At 38.9% G+C, this 19,504-nt stretch overlaps 1 protein-coding gene across 1 annotated transcript in view; it reads left to right on the top strand.

Annotated features, from left to right (window-relative positions):
- Nucleotides 1–7,942: 7,942 nt before the first annotated feature.
- Nucleotides 7,943–19,504, top strand: part of Gtf2b (general transcription factor IIB) — a 37,560-nt gene continuing 25,998 nt past the window's right edge. The window contains exons 1-2 of the mRNA XM_010636669.3: nucleotides 7,943–8,040; nucleotides 14,830–14,936. Of these exons, the coding sequence (XP_010634971.1) occupies nucleotides 8,024–8,040; nucleotides 14,830–14,936 (124 nt within the window). The 5' untranslated portion in view covers nucleotides 7,943–8,023. The remainder of the gene's footprint in view (nucleotides 8,041–14,829; nucleotides 14,937–19,504) is intronic.

Here is a 19,504-nt window from a genome sequence, read left to right as displayed (position 1 = left end):
GACATTCTCATCTTCATAACATCAGAGAAAACAGCTCATCAAATCAACGGCAATGCTTTACCCCAACTGATACAATCAGCAACACATTAAGATCAAGCACAACTTGGACACTGACCACCTGTGGTAGTCACTAGTCTATCACCCTTAAATCATTTGAATTAAATTGAAATCAAGAAGCAGTCTAGAACATGTCTGCAGTGAACAAACTTTACAATATAGTGTATTTACCATTTAATGGCTCAGACAGAGCGAGGATGCAAGACCCCTGATCTCAGTTAGCTGATTGCTGAACCCCATGAAGCTGACTGACCTCAGGCTGCAAGGCCCAGATTGAGTTCCCCATCCTTCTGAATGGTTGAACTCTGCAATGTTCTATTACAGGTTTCCCCCACCCTTTCTTTAAAGATGTTCAAAGTTGGGAACTCAGAAAAATACCCTTAATGACCACCTCTGTCTTTGTAGAGTGGGTCCAAAGACTTGCACAGTCAGGAGGTCTGAGAGTGTGGGAGGGTGGCTTATGCTACCTTCCCCGTGCTTGAGCGATGGCTGCTGGGTCGGGAGCAGGCGTGGTTCTCCAAAAAAATGTTTTTTAAAGTCTTAATAGTGACTATATTATTGCTCCAGTAATAACAATTCTAGTAATGATAATGTGCTCTTGTCTGAATCTGGATACTGCAGAGACTGCCTGCTTTGGCCAAGATCAGTGGAAAGATAGCCTCAGCAAATGCTCCATTTTATGGAAGTGTAAGGTCTTTCATTTTGTCAATGTGAAAGAGCAAACTTTTAGGCAGGAATGATCAGAAAATAACGAGAATGAGGAGGTCCAATGAAAAATTTTGTGGAAGTAAAAACCACTAAGGAAAAGAAAAAGCAATGCTAGCTATAAAGTGGAAGTTCTCTTGGTAAAGCTTGTTAATTTGGCTTAATTATTATAAATAGTCCTAGGGCCGAGGATTTAGCTCAGTGGCACTGTGCCTGCCTCACAAGCTCAAGGTCCTGGGTTCAACTCCTGGTACCACACACACACACACACACACACACACACACACACACACACAATCCAACTGATGATACCTTAAAATACAGTCTTTCACACAGTGTGTCTACATCATATAAAGCAGTGTTTGGTGGGTATCTTCTCTGTGCAACAGGGTTAGTCATAAAGGTGCAAACATTACCGCAGTTTACTTTTAAGTACCTGAAATAACAGAATCAGCTTTGGTAGAGCATTGCTTAGAAAAGGCCCTTTGTGCCTGGACTGGTTTTAATATCTGAAATGCAGTTAGATGTTAGGAGCCTTCTGTACATTATTCTCCTGTTTTGAACATAAAAGTTGCTTCTTGGTTTGGAATGTTACGACTAAAGTTACAAGTTCCTTACTTTTAGCCTTTATCTTGTGTCCAATTTTATATTGGTATAAATAATGATGCCGTAGACATCTTCATGAACATACTATCTCCTCTTTTAGATTACTTCCTTCCCCTTGTTCTCAGATGTGGTATTAATGGCCCCAGTGGCTTTAACAGATAAATCATTTTTGGAGTACTGCCAGACTGTTCTTTAAAAAGGCTATGTCAATTTATAATATCATGAGCAGGCATGAAAGTAATGAGGGAAGCTTTGTAATATCCTTAACCTATGGTCACACTTAATAATAAGTACTTTCAGAGTTTTAATTTAAGATTTTAATTCTATGAGATTATTTGAAAATGGGTATTCATTTTACAGAATGAGGTATTCAGTCTGTGATTTTTATGGAAACAGTAAAAATCTAATGCTAAAATTCAGTCTTTATCAAATAACAGACCAACAGACCACGTGAGTAAGAATATACTCCACCTTCTCATTTTTTTCTGATACCCCTCAAAGAAATTAATCAAAAGAATTTTAAAGGCAAACTTTAATGTCAATGTACTTGAAAACATTTTTAAAGAAATTACAGTTTCATCTGTTATTCAAATTCTTCATGATAATAATTATAAAATGAAAAATTTGTTATTAGAGAAAATATGAACTTCAAGATGTACACATAATAAAACAATATTAAATAAATAGTACAGTGAAACTTTTGAAATCACCTACTACAAAATTGTATCTTTTTGGAAAACACAGTCACAGGTTATTAATTTGAACCCTTCAGGATTATTTGCTTTGTTTTGTTCTGTTTATTTTATCAAAATAAGGTTAAAAAAAGATTAAAAGTTAAAAAAAGAAAAAGCTTAAAAGTTCAAAAGAAAATTGGTGCTTGATGAATACCGAAGTAAAAAGAGAACTGATTTCTAGTAATCTTTGCCCCTGATTCCACAAAGAGACAACTGACAGTTAAAACTTTCCATTTATAGCAGATTAATGTTTCAAGCCTACATGGGAACTGATGGCTCTTCGGGAAGTTGCTGGCTTTTCCCAGTGACAGGCTGGATTTCTTCTCAAACAAAGGGCAAGACACAAACAAAGCTTCAAAGGAATCAATAAATAAACAACATATGTAAGTCCATGTCGCAATGGGATATGAGCCAGGCACATTTCAGTTTAGAGAGCACTTCACACTCAAGAGCCCTTGTGTGGACCACAGGCTGATCACAGCTGCCCGTGAAGTCAAGCCCACAATGACTGATGTGGGAACGCTGCTTTTTAAATCCATTCCCTGATCTTAAACTCTCTGTAAATTGAAATATCTCTATATTCACTTGAAATTAGGAGCCATCTTGCTAGGGTTCTGATCCCAGCTCTGCCATTTACTAGGTCTGTCATTTTCTATGACTTCAGGCTGGTTACTTAACCATTTTATACCTCAATTTCTCCATCTCTGTGTATGAAATGGGGACAATAACAACAGTCAACTTACAGAGTTGTTGGAAAGATTGAGTTAACATATGAAAAGCCTTAAGAAATAGTTCCTGGCATATAATAAGCACTATATGAGGGATTGCTAGTATTATTAATAACATGATTATTCATTTTTTGAGACAGAGTCTTACTATATAGTTCAGGCAGGCCTTGAACTCACTATGTAGCCAAGGCTGGCCTTGAACTTGGGGTGATCTTCCTGCCTCACCCTCCAGAGTGCTGGGTTTACAGGCCTGTGCCACCATGCCAGGCTTGGTTTCAGCCTTCAGAGTGCTGGGATTACAGGAGTGTACCCCCAGGATTAGCTGACTATTAATTTTTGTTACTACTCCTACCTAAATTGAAACAAATCTTTATTGTCCTCATCATAAAACAAAAACATACTGATTATTTCTACACATGTAATCTATATTTCCAAGGCACAGTAATTTGGACCTTACAATAACAGTTACATAGTTTGTACACACAGAAATGGAAAAAATTTCGGTAGTAGTATCTGAGTTTGCATTCTATGTACACTATTCATGTATTGTGACCCTGGGAAATTTACGTGCTCAACCTCTCAGCCTTTACAAGATAACCATAATGGAGATGCTATAATGAACGTGGGGTACCTGGACGAGTGCCTGATTTGTAGGGGTCTCGAGTAGGTCTTGCAAATCCTCGAAGGCCCTTCTCTTTTCACTCCGTCTGCCAGAAAACTTCTACTACACAGTGAGAGGAATATGAGGAGAGTGCGACACATTCTGCTGTTTTTAAAAATAATACCCTCGGATTTGTGTTGCAAAACACATTAGAGTTTATCCTACCCAGAAAAAAGAAAAAGAAAAAAATAGATCTAGATATAATAAAGCCAACATCCAAATGATGACAAATTCCATCAGTCTCTGGTTTCTACGATACTCTCCTGGCCTCCAGCTCCCTTCCCTCTGGGTTCCACCACAGTCCTCTTCAGAATGTGGGGAAAAACAAGCAGAGCGAGGCAAGGATTTCTTTCACATCAAATGCTGGGATTATAAAGTGTGCCACATGGAGGGCAGGGGAAAAAATGAGAACCAAGACCTGTCATGTAAAAGACCCCAATGATGAATGTAACTGTACTGTATATTTAAAAAGTACCAATAAACTCAATGAAAACAAACAAACACGAAATAAAGTGAGCCATATGCCTGGCTGGAATTAACTTTAAAATACCAAAGAAAGGGGAAAATAAAGGTATATAAAATAAATACCATCAAATCTTCCTATTTAATCAGGATGATGGATTACCATAATGTCTTAGTTACTTTTCTCTCATTGCTGAGACAAAATACCCAACACCTAAAGTTAAAGGGGAAAGGTTTATTTAGCACACAATTTTCCAAGGCAGAATGGCACAAGGCAGAGGGATATCACGGAGAAGGAACAGTTCATGGTACCCACACGGTGGCAAAAGCAACAAGGACCTTAACAGGGTCTTTCTGCCCCTTTTGTCTTATTCATACTACCTGTATTAGGGTAGTGCCAAATCAATGAGTGGACTGATTTAGTAACCACAAACAGTAATCCCAATATCACACATTCCAGATTCAGCCACCTCTGACAAAACCATACGGCTGGGCCAGGGATTTAGCTCAGTTGTTCCCTTGCCTGCCTCACAAGTGCAAGGACTGGAGTTCAATACCTAGTACCAGGAAAAGAAAGAAGGAAAGAAAGAAAGAAAGAAAGAAAGAAAGAAAGAAAGAAAGAAAGAAAGAGAAAGAAAGAAAGAAAGAAAGAAAGAAAGAAAGAGAAAGAAAGGAAAAGAAAGGAAAGAAAATACCCTATGGCTGTAAGAGGCTTTGGAAAACATTTAGATACAAGCTATAAAACATAGTGATTTGTTATATTATTTTCTCTAATTTGGTGGTATTTGAACATTTTCATACATGATAAAAAATTTAGGAAACCCTCGCATTTATAAACATGGTAACACAAATGACTTTCTCACAGTAGGGGTTTGTTACACCTGCCCATACACTTCGCTGAATCCTCTTATTCCTATTCCAGCAGTATGTCTTAAAATTTCCAAAGAAATATATCAAACCATGCTTAAGTCAGGAAATTGCTATCTTCTCCAATAGCACCATCCAGACTCTTCTGTTCCAGACACTCAGTTATCAATGTTTCTAAAGTGAAGCCATGAGATAAATATAGTAAATCTTGAAAACATTATGCCAGATGAAAGAATCCAGACACAAGATGGAATATCATATGATCCCTTTTATATGAAACATCTAGAGAGCATATCTAGAGAGACAAAAATAGATTAGTGTTTCTGGGGCTGGGAGATGAATACACATTCACTATAAACAGGCATGAATGGTTTTATTGAGATGGCACTGGGTTTTGGAGTGCTGGAGTCATCTTCTAGAGGTGGTTTGTCATTTCTTTCTGTTCTGTGGAAAGAATTGATCAAGACAAGCGCAAAACGTAGCAAAGTTTTACATTCAGGAAAGATAGGAAAAGATGCATGCTTTTCAGAGAAAGAGTTTAGGGCAACCGAACAGAGGAAAATGCATGTATTCTACAGGGTGAGAGCTGACCACAGGAAGAAGTGAACACAGTGGCCATGATGAAAATAGCAGTAGTAGACGAGAAAGAAAGGAAGAGTTAAATCTGCTGCAAAGCCCAGGCTCTTTAGCCTCCTAGAGATAGAAATCAAGAATAAGCCAGAAGAAAGTTCCCAGACAAGGCTGTTTTTTGTTTTATTTTGTTTTGGCACTAGGGATTGAACCTAGGGCTCTGACATTGAGTTAATCGATGCTCCCCTCCCCTTTTGAGACAGGACTTCACTATGTAGCCCAGGCTGGCCTTGAACCCTCTAAAATCTTCCTGTCTGAGGCTTTGGAGTCCTGAAATTACAGGCATGTGCCATCACAACCCAAATCATTTGTGTTTTTTATTTTGAGACAGGGTCTTGCTAAATTGCTAAATTTTGCAGGCTGGGCTCCAACCTGCAATTCTCATGCCTCAGTCTCCCATAGCGCTGGGATCATAGTCATGCTCTACTATGCCTGGCTCAGACAAGGCTTTTATCAAAGCCATTTTCATCAGAAGAAAAGCAGAGCCACATAGGAGAGAGACCTGAGCTATTTCCTGGAGGTCAGTGCAGGGACTGCTGTTAAGGAAGTCAAAGCAGGAGAAGGGTGACGTTCAAGCACATAGAGGTGGTAATTTCTGGGCACCTGTGCAGTTTTGATATATGCCAGTACACACATTGCATGTTAAAAAATAAGGATAAAAACTAGGTGTGGTGGCAAGAGAATTGCCACAAGTTTGAGGCCAACCTGGGTTACATAGTGAGACTCTCAAAACAAACAAACAAACAAACAAACAAATAACAAGTACAAGCCTTGCTCTTGCATGAGCACTTTAATAATATAATGAGGAAGAGAGATAATAAATGGGTGAAATATTCCATCATTTTGAGGTGGAGATCTTCCAGGCACTTGAGTGCCATCTCTTTTTATTCCTTGTATGGTCCACTGTGATCTTTTCTGTCATGGAGGCTGGTAGGTGTCATTAGCCTTGAAGGTGAGGTCAGAAGGCTAACCAAGTGTGGGTCAAGTTAATCTTGTATGGTTGGGACAGAACATTTCTCAAATGACTGATATGTCAACATGCAGAGTTGAGGAGAATCTGACCCAAAGGTTAGGACAGCAAAGGAGACAGATACAATATGAGGACGGAGAGGTTAAGTATTTTTATCGTGCTGCAGTCACATACCAGGTATCTGCGGACCAAGTGAAGAGTCAGTATTTTTAGCAAAACCAGGTTTCATGTTCCTGGAAATATCCTAGACGACCATTACCGTCATGACTCACACATGAAAGGAGTTTTCTACAGCAAAGCTAGTGGCAAAGTAATAATGTATTGCCCAGGTGTGTGACTTCCAAACTTAATGATTTTTTTGCTTGTTTATTTTTTGTGTTTTTTGAGACAAGGTCTCACTCTGAAGTGAGGCTGGCCTTGAATTTGCTGTGTAGCCCAGGCTGGCCTTAAGCTTGCAGCATTCCTCCTGGCTCAGCCTCCCAAGTGCTGGGATAACAGGTATGTGCCACCATGTCCGGCTTCTCCAGATCTGGTGAGTTTTAAGTCAACTAAAAGCAAGTGAAGGTACAGGATTTATTTAAATTTTCCTTGGCAACGCAAAGGGAGAGATTCATTATGAAAGAGCTGTGATTTTTCCCTTGACAGATTACTAGATAATCTAAGTTGATTCTGGAAAGATTTTTTTTTTTTCCTCTATCAAATTTAGGTAGGTCTCAAACTTCTAAAACTTATTATCAGGGGCAACGTATTGTCAGCAAAGTGTTATTGTTTTTGTCATTTTGAAGTTAGTACAATCAATTAATGGATCTAGGGACCTTGTACAGTATTTAGATGTTCTGCCAAGTTTTCTATGCTTAGCTTTCAGTCAAATTTGCAAAGGCTAATGGTGGGGGTATAGGGGAACCCCACCAGGGCAGGACCCATATCTCTGTGCCTCACAGCACACAGTACCCTCTCACAAGGTTATGTTTCATCTCCTGCCAACTCTATGCAATGCAGATATTGTTACCTCTATGCTGATTAGCTAAAGGACAAGGGCGTGCCAAAAGAAGGCAACAGCATGTTAGCTGATGACCGAGCGCGAAATTACACGGAGGTCCTGGAGGGCCTAACACACCCCCTCCATCTCCCTCCCTCCCTCTCTGTTCTAATTCCTTAGTAAGAAAGGATCATCACTCCGAGAAAGTAAGACATGCACTAGAGTACTGAGGTGGGAGGGGTTTGTGTTTAGGGATGTGGGCTTAGCGCTCTCCAAAAAGCCGGGTTTTTCTCTTTTAACTCATTCAGATTAAGAGTAGCCCTGATGTAGTCTGTTTGCAGCGTTCCTTTGAGATATCTCCCATGTAGTTGTTTTTTGTTTTTTGGGTTTTTTTCCCCCCCAGCAACATAGATAGCACATCGCAAAAAGGAAATATAGGCGAAAGAAAATGCAAAGCTCGCGGATCCGGTGTCCTATTGTTCTTGGCCTTGCTCCCGACCCGTAGCCACGCCCTATTACGACTACGTGGGTGACTCATATAAAAGACTGTGGCTGAGCGTCTCGCCACCATAATCGCTTCCTGTTTTCGGCGCAGCTGTTGGTGGCACCGCAGTGGCCGGGAAGATGGCGTCTACCAGCCGGTTAGTAAGTCGGGCCGAGCCGGGCTAGCTGAGCTGCTGGCGGCGAGCGCCACGATTGTCTCGGCCTTCTCCAGGGCGGCTGATAGATCACAGCGCCCGGAGCTTTGGGGAGAGGCGGCGGACTGGCCGGCCGGGACAAAGACACCTCCAGACGGCAAGACGACAGGGGCGCTCTGGGGGTCGGATCGGCGTCACCGCCTCCGCGTCCTGGGTCGTCTTCTCAAGCCTCTGGCCTGTGTGGTCTCTGACCTTAGCGCCTGGCCTTGCGTTGTTGGGAGTATTTGTCGTCGTCCCCCTCCACCCCCCGCGCTTGTTTTTCCATTTGTGGCTCATGCAGCCTGAGGGTCCGTAATTCCTTCTTTCCGAAGAGGGGAAAGCGGGTATTTTCAGGCCCCTCTCTATCAGACAGGTAGAAAGTTGGGAACGTCAGCAGTGGTAAGCCGGATGGAAACTGATTACCATCCCGGCGTCCCGGCAAAGTGGAAGCGTGGGCACATCCCAGAGATAATGGTTTCCTGCTGAAGGATTTTTCAACAAATATCGTTGTCTGAGTACACTTGAATAAAATCTTGCCTGCAGAAAATTACGTGTGTTGAGAAGTCACTCTTTCAGATACATGTAAATGTTATGTACTTATCTGTAAGAAACGTATGCTGTGTTCTCAGAGACAGCTTTTAATTCTGTCACAACCACTGTGAGGTTGATATTAGTATTTTTGCATATGACTAGGAGTCAGGCCAGTGTTGACTTTTCCAAGAGCCTAAGATACCTGTCTCTGTTACTGCAATTTGCCTGTAGTTAACTTAAAATGCTTAAAATTAAGTTTTGCACCTTCTGTACGGCAGCTCCTGCACAATTTTTTCTTGAGCCTATTGTCTGAATTGATAAATTTCACCACTGAAAGCCATTGTTCAAAACAGTAAGTGGAAAAGTCCAGGTTCTTTCTGGTAAATGACAGAACTTTCTATTTTATGGTTTAAAAAAATGGGCGTGGGAAGCAGTTTTAGCTAATGTCTTGTTTGTAAATACAAAGCTGATAGCACCCTTGTTTACTGGTTCTGATTCTGTTTGATTGCTCATTCATTCTGGGTGTGGTGTTCTGTCAGGTAAGGCTTCCTTGTATATAAATGGGAAACTTCACCTTCCCTAAGTTCCTGTGCCTTAAATTCTTTTATGGCAGTAGATCTGGGAAGTGAATGTGGTTATGTTTAGGTACAGCTTTGTACATAGTAGAGCCAGAAATTTTGTTTTTGAAATACTGCAGTGATTAAACAGTACAAATAGTAAATACACTTTCTTTATCCAAAGAAAATCATTTTCCGAGCATAACTTTTAAAATTGAGTTAGTGCCTATTTTGCAGATTGTTGTCAAGACTGATAGTAATGTACTATGTATCACTAAGTACACAGGATCTAGTATCTCTAGTATCATGAGAGGCATAGTAAACACTCAGTAAATAGTAGCTATAAAATGAGGTTTGGGATTATCTGGCACTTTGGTGGCCCAAGTTAATATCATGGGTGGTGTTTACTTCCCCATTGTTTCTCTTCTTTACTTCCTTTATCACTTTTTTTTTTTTTTTTGGGTACCAGGGATGGAACTCAGGACCTTGTGCTTGTGAGGCAGGTGAATGCACCACTGAGCTAAATCCCTGCCCCCTCCCAATCTATTCTTGATTGTTATATTTGTGGGTAATTTGATTAAAATTTTTAAAAATTTACTACTTTACAATAATTTCATTTTATTTTGGACAATGTATACCAAAAAACTATACAATGAAAAGTAGTCTCCCTCTTTTCCCTAACTGCCATCTAACCCTCCCAAAGCAGCCAGACTTATCAGTTTGTGTTTTCTCAGTGATAATACTTTAGCAAACTTGCATAGAGTTGTAACCTTTCTCTCGCCCAAAGTTAGCCTAATGGAAACCCTGTCTGCTGCTGTGCTCTTTCCTTTTTTGTGATGGTAGGGGACATTTTAAATGTATAGTTCAGTTATAAAGTGAGCACATACACATAGCTACCACCTAGGTAAAAAAAAAATACCAGCTATGACTCTTTTGTGTCCCCAGTCATTACTCCTTCCCAGAGAAAACTGCATTCTGACTTCTAACACTGTTGATTTTGTTTCGCTCATTTTAAAGTTTAAATAAATGGCATATATATTCCACTGTCTGGTTTCTCAGTCAGCCTTGAGATACATCTGTATTACTGGATGTAGCTAGTTCATACTTTTTCAGTGTTAGAACTTGTATTTTACTCTCACCGTGCTTTAGATATGTTCACATATTTACAAGCACGCTATAAGATTTTTTATTTACTTTTTTTTTTTTTTTTTGGTACCGGGCATTGAACTCAGGACCTTGCCCTTGGGAGGCAGGTGTGGTACCACTGAGCTAAATCTCTGACCCCCCTATTTTTTTTTTAAGAGTAGGAAAAATTTATTGAGGGAAGGAAAGCTGCCTAAAAGAGACAGAAGGGGGATGGGAAAGTGGCTTGCGCGCTCACCCCCCTTCTTCAAGATGTTTTGTACAAGCAAAGCCATGAGGTGAGGCAGGTACAAAGTTGGACAAAACTGTAAGACCCAGTGGAAAATTACAAGGTGGGCATGAGGTGGGGCAAAACCATGACCAACCATTAAGATTACAAGTACAGAGCCAGGCGTGGTGGTGCACACCTGTAATCCCAGCACGGGAGGCTGAGACAGGAGGATGGCTGTGAGTTCCAGGTCAGTCTCAACTACATAGTGAGACCGTGTCTCAAAAGAAGATTACAAGTACAGTCACCCAGGTAATATTGATTAAGTGGGGGTCAAGTGGGGGAGCAAGTCATGTAGCAAGTGTACAAGGATTTTCAATAAGGGTGGAGGTCAGGGATATTTCCTGGAAACCCTGGGCTAAGACCCCCCCCCACGTGATTGATCACTGTAGAAAATCAGTCACTGCTCTTTATCCCCAGGGGAAGAACTAGGGTATAGCAGTTTCTCTCCTTTTACGATTCTGGCCAGTGAATGTGTATTGGTTGTCCTCCTTGTTGGCTCTTTGTTGCGTTGGCTCCTTGAGGGTGGCCCTGTCTAACTGGCTACAAGATATCTAATTAACTTACCTATCTGCAATATTCCCCCCTCTGAAGAAGTACCCCTAACTGCTTTGAGGGGGCAAAGGGTGAAGATAGCTCTGGCTACTTCCAGCTGAAGAGGATCATAGTTGTGAGTTACTCTAGAGAGGGTCTATCTAAAGGCCTTCCATAGGTTTCAGGCGTTGTCATCTTGGTAGCTGCATAGCTTTTAAATATGAAGGAGGCAAAGCCAAAGAAACAGTTAAGAATACATGGGACAAATTATAAGGTCAGCAGGATTGCTGTGAATATAGCCCACAAAGAGGATAAGAAGGTCCAAGGGACTTCAGAATCTAACATAGAAGTCGTATAGTTTAGCAGTTATGTGCTGTTTACACGGTCAATCTGGTAGATCCCAGTAAAAGAAGTCTAGCACATTTGTCATTGGCTCCATTTGTATGACCACTTGGAGTTTGGCAGCCTCTAGGCAAGATGCACAATCTAAGCATGAGCACACTGGAATGAACGGGCAGGTTGGGGAGAAGATCACACTTAGAAATTGAAATAGTGCTTGAACCTGCTGGTCTTAGATTCTTTCATTGATAGAGGTTATCTGTAAGTCTCGTACTTTGTCACAGTTTCTCTAGTTTTAGCTGTGAGAGGAGACAATTTGAAGGACAGATTTCACTAAGAAAATATAAAACTAGCTGAGCTCCTACAGATTTTAAACATATTTTTTTCCTAATGATCCATAACCATGTTCTGGTAGAGCTGACAACTGCTAGAAGGGGTCAATGACTGGAGTCCCTTTTTATATCTAGCTTTATCACTATGGCATTATTTTATACCTCTTGGTTATTCTTTTCTTCTGGGTGTTTAAGACCAAGTTAAAGTGAGACCTGTGTCAGTCAACATGAACCTCTTGCTATCTATCAAGGTCAGTTAAGTCTCTTTAGGCATTATTTTGGAATCATGCACAGAGCCTCTCAGCTCCTCTGTGTCAGCCATCAAGATGGGCCATGGCCTTACTCGACCATGTTGCTTTCAGTGAAAGCATGGGAGACTTTTCCCTCTTTGTGACTCTCCTTTGGCACCCAGTATATTTACCCCCTGGTGCCCAGCAGTCTCCCTGCTCAGGAAGTTGAGTGACTTACCAAAGATGTAGGATCCTTGTAGCAAAGGTTCCTTTGTATTCTGGATCTTCTAGACCTTTTGGGGCCAGAGCCAAAGTACTGGCTGTCCTCATAGCCCAGTTACCTTTCTAGTTTTGGTCTCCAGACCCAGAAGACAAGATCAGTGACATTAGTACTTTAACTATTGTAATTTTGTCGGGACATTAAGCACTTTGAAATATAAAGCACAGTTAGATGGGATATTATTTCTTAACCATAGTTGTTTTAGTAGTTGAATCCTTGTATAATGTTAACAGAAAACAGTTAAATATTATACACAGAAACTTAAGATCAAGAGCCACACATATTTTAGGATGACAATCACAATGACATTTTCTTTGTAACATTTACATGTTCATCTTAGTATGAAAGTCTTTTAGTCAACACCTCCATCTAATCGCAAGACAATCAATGACATAAAGAAAACTCTTGTTATCCTTTAGTAGGATGCCATCTAAGGAGAACATATATGTTGGCAAACATTTAAAACACATAACTTAAAATTAAGAAACCGTTGAAACAAAAGCTGAAACAAAGGCCAGAATTTATGAAACAAAAACCAGAATCTATGAAACAAGTGAGAGCCTGTGAAACAAGTTACAGTCTTTGAAGCAAAATGGCCAAAGTTAGAACCTATGAAAGAAAACTTTTACCTTCGACCAGTGGAAGACCTCCAAAATGATATAGGGGGAATAGATGTAACTCCCAAACATGCTAGATATCCGAAATGTGAGTTTGTATTCTCTTAAATCGAAGAACAAATTCTAGGAGCAATGGAGGGTAAGAGTAGGAAAAAAGAGAAAGAAAGCATCTAAGAGAGATAGAAGGGGGACCAGAAAGTGGGTCTCCCCTTTACTTTTTAGTAGTGTTAAAGTATTCTATCATCCTTTGCATACTGTGTTCCACATACTTCTTGTTTTACTCGTGTATGATTACTCCTATTTTGCTAACGTTTTCCTTTATTTCACGTTTGTCATAATTTATACTTATTGCTTAATTTTATTAACCATTTTCCTAACAGAAATTCTTGGGATAAGTATAAAGCAGTCTCCACCTGTTTTCCCAGTGAGAAGACCCAAGACATGCTCCGGTTAATATGATTATACAAATTTGAAGACTATGGATGATTTTTTCAGTTGTCCACACCTTCTGCATTGATAATTAACATTTTGAGTATATTTGCTACAATGAGAAATTTAACCTGTTGTTTTTGTCTTTTAGATGTATGTTTGATGGCCACAAAATAATCACTTACTGTGTTACTTTAAATTTTTTATTGTTGTTTGTTTTTGGAGTCAGGGTCTCCCTGTGTAGTTCAGGCTGGCCTTGAACTCATTGCCATCCTGCCTCAGCCTGTTGAGTAAGTGCTGGGATTACAGGTTTGCGCCACTGCACCTGGCTTTATTACTTCGTTTTTTTAAAAGGGCTAATTTTCAGTGGTCTCATACATTTTTGATTATGAGATTATACCTCCCAGAAGTAATTATTAAATTTATATTAGATGTCTTTATTGCATTTTGGGTGTTTCTGTTTTTTGTTTTTGGTGGTAATGGGGATTGATCCTGTGCTAGGCAAGTGATCCACCACTAAGCTACAAACCTGGTCAACCATTCAGTCCTTTCCCCCTTTAAATTTTTGAGACAGGATCTCACTATGTAGTTGAGACTGATCTGAAACTCACTATGTAGCCCAGGCTGGTCTCGAACTCACAGCGATCCTCCTGCCTCAGCCTCCCGAATGCTGGGATTATGAGTGTGCACCAACATGCCCGGCTGAATTTGTTTTTGTTTTTTCATTTTGTTTTGTGACAGTGTCTTGCTGTATGGTTCAGGCTGGCCTCTAATATTATTTAGCACAGGCTGGCCTTGAACTTGGGGTGGTCCTCCTGCCTCAGCCTCTCCAGTGCTGGAATTATAGGCATGTACCACCACGCCTGCCTGGTCTTTAATTTGTGATTCTCCTGCCTCAGCCTACTGAGTAGCTGGGATTGACTATAGGCCTGTGCCACTCAGCCTGGCTGAGACAATTTTTTGAATGTTTCTAAAGTGTGTTTTAACAAATGAAATCTTTAGGTTTTAAAGTTATAACAACAGTCTTTCATATATTTTCATATATATATCTCTATATATAGAGATATATATCTCCTAAATCTGTTACTAACCTAATAAGTAGAAATATACAGACTTAAAATTTATACTCTGATTAGAGAAGTAGGTGGCAAAGGCACAAACCAGATAGTTATGTAAATGCTGCAGGCTATTCTGATAACTAGTGAAGAGACCACTACTCGAGATTTTTTTAAGATCGTGGTAGCTTGGCTCCTAAGAAAAGATTTTCTCTATAAGTTTTGAAATTTTCCATGTCTGAAAAACAGTAAGTGCTGTAATAAAAATTCTGATAGAATCTGCCACTTCCTAGCTAGAAGATAAAGTGATTTGATTGGGATGTTTGCTTTGAAAATAAGTCCTGCAGTACTGGAAGAGTATTCAAAATCATTTTTCCCAAGAAGACTTTTGTTACATCTTTGTTTTGAGGATATAAAATATATGTTTTTTTCATTTAGTACGGATGCACTTCCAAGAGTCACCTGTCCAAACCATCCTGATGCAATTTTAGTGGAGGACTACAGAGCTGGTGATATGATCTGTCCTGAATGTGGGCTGGTTGTAGGTGAGTAGCTATTATGGTTTTAATTTAAAGCACTACTTAGGATACTTTGTATATTTTCCAAACTCTTTTAATGAACACATTTGATTTTTTACCCCACAAGTGATTTATATAAAACAAAAAATTAAGAGAAAAATAAAATCATCTAGAGATACCATGTTTTATTGTATATCCAGTGTGTATTTAATTATATGGGTTCTAGCTGATCAAAAAGAAAGAGAAATGGCTAACAGTAACTTGCTGAGTCCTTAGTCTTAAATAAAACTAAGCGAGTTGTTAAGGGGCTGAGACTAATGCATATTAAATAATGAACAAATTCATCTCACTTTTGAAAGTTTAGTCTACTTTGGAAAGTAGATCAGCATGATGCATTTCAGAGTAGTAGAAGTCTACCTATACCAGTCTCATCCAGTGCCTTACCAAATTAAATATTCAGAAGAAATTTAGAAGAGCTAACCCACTTAAAAATCATTTTTAGGGTGGGGTTAGAGCCTGCATTTGACATGTAATATAAAGCAATTCATTGCTTTGGGGTTTTGTTTCATTTTTTTTATGATGCTGAGGATTGAACCCAGAGCCTGCTAGGTAAGCACACTACCACTGAACTATGTCCCCAATCCTGAACAGTTGGAATTATGGGGGAATAAAAATGCCAATAGGATTCTGGGCAATATTACAGGAACACTGATAATGATGTACTGTGTAATTGTCCTGCTCAAAGAATATCTATCTAAGAAGGTGGCTTGCCTTAGTCTTACATAGTAGGAGTTTTAAAGGATGCAGAGTTGCCAATAGGAATTGACACGCATTTGCAGTTTTATTCTACTCAGTAAATAACATTAACAGCTAATATCTTTATCATATACTAGCTACTCTTCTAAATAAATGACTTACATATGCACTCAGTTTATCCTCATAAACCTGTGAGGTCAGTACTAACATCTTCATTTTACAGATAAGGAAACTCAGGTTTAGGTGTCCTGGCAGTCTGGCTTCATTGTCTTAAATGGGAGCCAAATATCTGTCCTACACTCCTGCCTTCTAGTAAAATCATATTGAAATGATTTCAGTTTTGAACTGGCAAACTATAAGCTGGTACCTATTTTCACATGAACTTTGGGCTAAAAACAGCTCTTTGTGTCTTGAGACAGGGTTTTTGTATTCCAGGCTGACCTCAAACTCAATACGTAATCCAGGCCAGCCCTCCTCCCTCAGCCTCCTGAGAGCTGGGATTATAGGCATATGCCACCCATGCACAGTTTACATTTTTTAAAATGGTTGAAAGAAATCAAAAGAATACTATAGGAAAAAAACCCAAAAACTACAGTACCTTGTGCTGGGTGTGCTGGCGCATGCCTGCAGTCTCAGCACTTGGGAAACTTAGGCAAAAGAATTGCCATGAGTTTGAGGCCAGCCTTGGGCTACATGTAGTGAGACCCCATCTCAAAAAACAAAAATAATTTACTTTGGGACACAGGACAGTAATGTCACATTCGGATTTCAGTGTCCATAGTTTTAATTGGAACACATTTGCATTGCAGTAGCTACTTAGTTGTTACAGAAACCAAATATATGGTGTTCTTATCACTTCAGTTATTCAGCACACTACAGATTGTAGTGATGGATTAAAACTACAGTTTTAACTCAACAGTTCCACCCATGTTGCCTACTGCGACATGTTATTTATTTTTTATTATCATGCATACCCATCATGCCCATCATGTCAAAACTAGAGAAGTCAACTTTATATGCTGTTGAAGAGGGAGATTGGTTTTTAGAGACAGGGTCTTGCTATGTAGTCCAGTCTGTATTTGAACTCACTAGTAGCCCAGGCTGGCCTCGAACTCACCTAGTTGCCCCAATGGTGGGATTACAGGTGTAAACCACCACACCTGCTCCAAGAAAAGTCAGCTTTGAATGTCATGCTTTTAAGGGACAGTACAATGAATTATAATTGAACCAAATAGTACTGTATAATGTTAATTATGGAGCAATACTATAACTCTGTAGCAATGCTAAAAGACTATAGTAAACATAGACCTTACCATATTAAACATTTGACACACTATTCCTAACTCAGGAAAACAATGGCCAGGAAAAAAATGTAAAGTGGGATATTTAAATATAGCAGTTTTTTCACAAGAATAAAAGCAAGGCTGCAAGTAAGGCTGATTCGTTTATTTGTAGGCCAAGCTAGAAAAACCATTTACTAATGATGAGTTAATTAATTTGTATGTGATTGCAACCATTGAAGAAATGTGTTCAGAGAAAATAAATTTAAGACTATTAGCTTCTTATAATAGTTGCTTGAAGAGTTGAGGATATTCAGTAGTCTGTTAAGAATCAAGACAAATTACTTTAAGTATATTTCCTTTGTTCATGGTGACTATATAGAAGTTACTGTGACTGCTTATTTTATTCAAGTAAATATTGAGTTTGAAGTGACAGAATTAGCCTCTCCAAATTGTCTGCATGAAACAAAGGAGAAAATATGTTCAAAGGTTATGAAAGTACATTACAGCATGAAGTGAAATCTGCTGAGATGTGATGGTAGTAAAAATATGTGTGGGGCAAAAGACTTGGGCACATTTGCAAAGATTATGAAAAGGTAAGGCTTAAACACAGTGGTTATTCATTTCATTATTCAGGTATTTTGTACATTTTAATTTGTTGTGTACTGTTAAAACAGTAATGAACTTCATTCACTGATGTGAATTTATCAGTTCTGTGAGTTTTTTATTAGACACAGAAACATTTTGGTGGCTTAGCGGTAAAGTTTTGTTGCTATTTGTTTCATGTTAGGTCTAAGGCTTAAATCTTTCTTAAATCTTTCTGACTCATACTGTCTTCTGTTGAACACAGAATGGTTTTGCAAATTGTTTTGCTGCAGACTTACTAGTATTTATTAACTAATACTGTATTGTTGAGTTCTCCTTAGAATTGCAAGGAAAAACTGTCAGTGAAATATACACATATTGTCAATTTGATAACAGCTATTGTCATTTGACATGTCAAGTTTTTGTATATTCTGTATACTTCCAGGCTATCAGAAGTTAAAACAAGATTTTCATTACCATACAGATTTGCAACTGATGTATTTCTAAATTGGAGCTATATTTTCAAGAGTATTTGTCAGACCTGAATATAAGTGCAAAGGAAATGTTCGTATTTCAAAATATGTTTAGTAGCTGTGCTTTTAAGAAGCTTCCCTCTGTCCTTGAAGGTGGTTACGTAGCAATGTAGCAACATGTTAATAGGAAAATACTATATCAGAAGAATATAATAAAATTCTATGAAGGTCTTCCAAGAAATAAATATGTTCAACTAAAATTATATTATTCTTATCAATACTTGTCTATACTTTACAGGTAAACATTGTAATTGATTTTGAGGACTGGAAACACTAACGTTGAACTCCATTTAAGTGGTATATGACAGTATCACCAGTAGTATTGTTTTGTTCTATCGTGTTCTTTGCATTAGTAGGTCTGTATTACAGTAATTGTACTCTTTGTTTTTTGAGACAAAGTCAGTTCATCATGCCCAGCTTCATATTTTTAATTTATCAATAAGAAATTAGTGAATTTTTTCTTTTATGAAAATACCTACATAATTTCCTAATGATCCATAAAGCCTAAAGTATTTACTACTGTTTATGGGCCTTTATAAAAAATATTTGTTTACTTTTTAGATAAATTAATGCATTTTAATTCTTACTGAGTATTCAGATACAGCTGCTAATGTATAAGAGTGAAAAAGACATAAAGTTGAAGGTAACAGACAAAAAAGTTGAAGATAATTTTAGTTTATTGACTCACCTTTTATGCCCATTTAAAAAGAAACAGTACAAAAGTACATCATTACAATATATTCCAATTCTTCATCAGCCTTCTCCTGTACCAGGAAGGTAGTTGAGTAAGAGTAATCAACTGAGTTGGACAAGATACAATCCAAAAGGCTTATATGCTTTCTTTTTTTTTTTCTACCAGAGATCAAACTCAGGATCTTGTGGTGGCAAGGCCGGCACAACTCCACTGAGCTAAAGCCCCAGCCCTTATATGCTTTCATGTACTTGGTATCCCTGATGTTTACTAGCATTTTTCTGCTATATCAAACTAGAAGAGCTGTGCATGTTAGCACGGACCTGTAATCCCACTAACTTGGGAGACTGAGGCAAGAGGATTGCAAGTTTGAGGCCAGAGTAGGCAATTCAGCAAGCCCCTGTCTCAGTTCAGTTTGTAGTACTGGGGACTAATCCTAAGATCTTCATACTGAGCCACATCCTTTTTGTATTTTATTTTGAGACAGGGTATTATTTAAGTTGCCCAGGATGGACTTGAACTTGCAGTCCTGCCCCAGCCCCCCATGCTGGGATTAAAGGCATGCACTACTGTGCCTGGTAACCTTGTCTCAAAATAAAAAGTGCTGGAAGTGTAGCGCAGTGGGGAAACACTTGCCTAACATGTGTGAGGACCTGGTTTCAATTCCATGTCTTCCACTGTGCCCCCCCCAAACTAAGGAAATTATATTTTGTTGAGTTTTGTTGTATTATTGGTATAGAATACCATTAT

This window comes from Fukomys damarensis, unplaced genomic scaffold (genome assembly GCF_012274545.1).
Source record: "Fukomys damarensis isolate Sample0158 unplaced genomic scaffold, DMR_v1.0_HiC HiC_scaffold_33, whole genome shotgun sequence".
Classification (NCBI taxonomy): domain Eukaryota; kingdom Metazoa; phylum Chordata; class Mammalia; order Rodentia; family Bathyergidae; genus Fukomys; species Fukomys damarensis.
The sequence above is the reverse complement of the archived record's forward strand: the minus strand, read 5'-3'. Positions and strand labels throughout refer to the sequence as shown.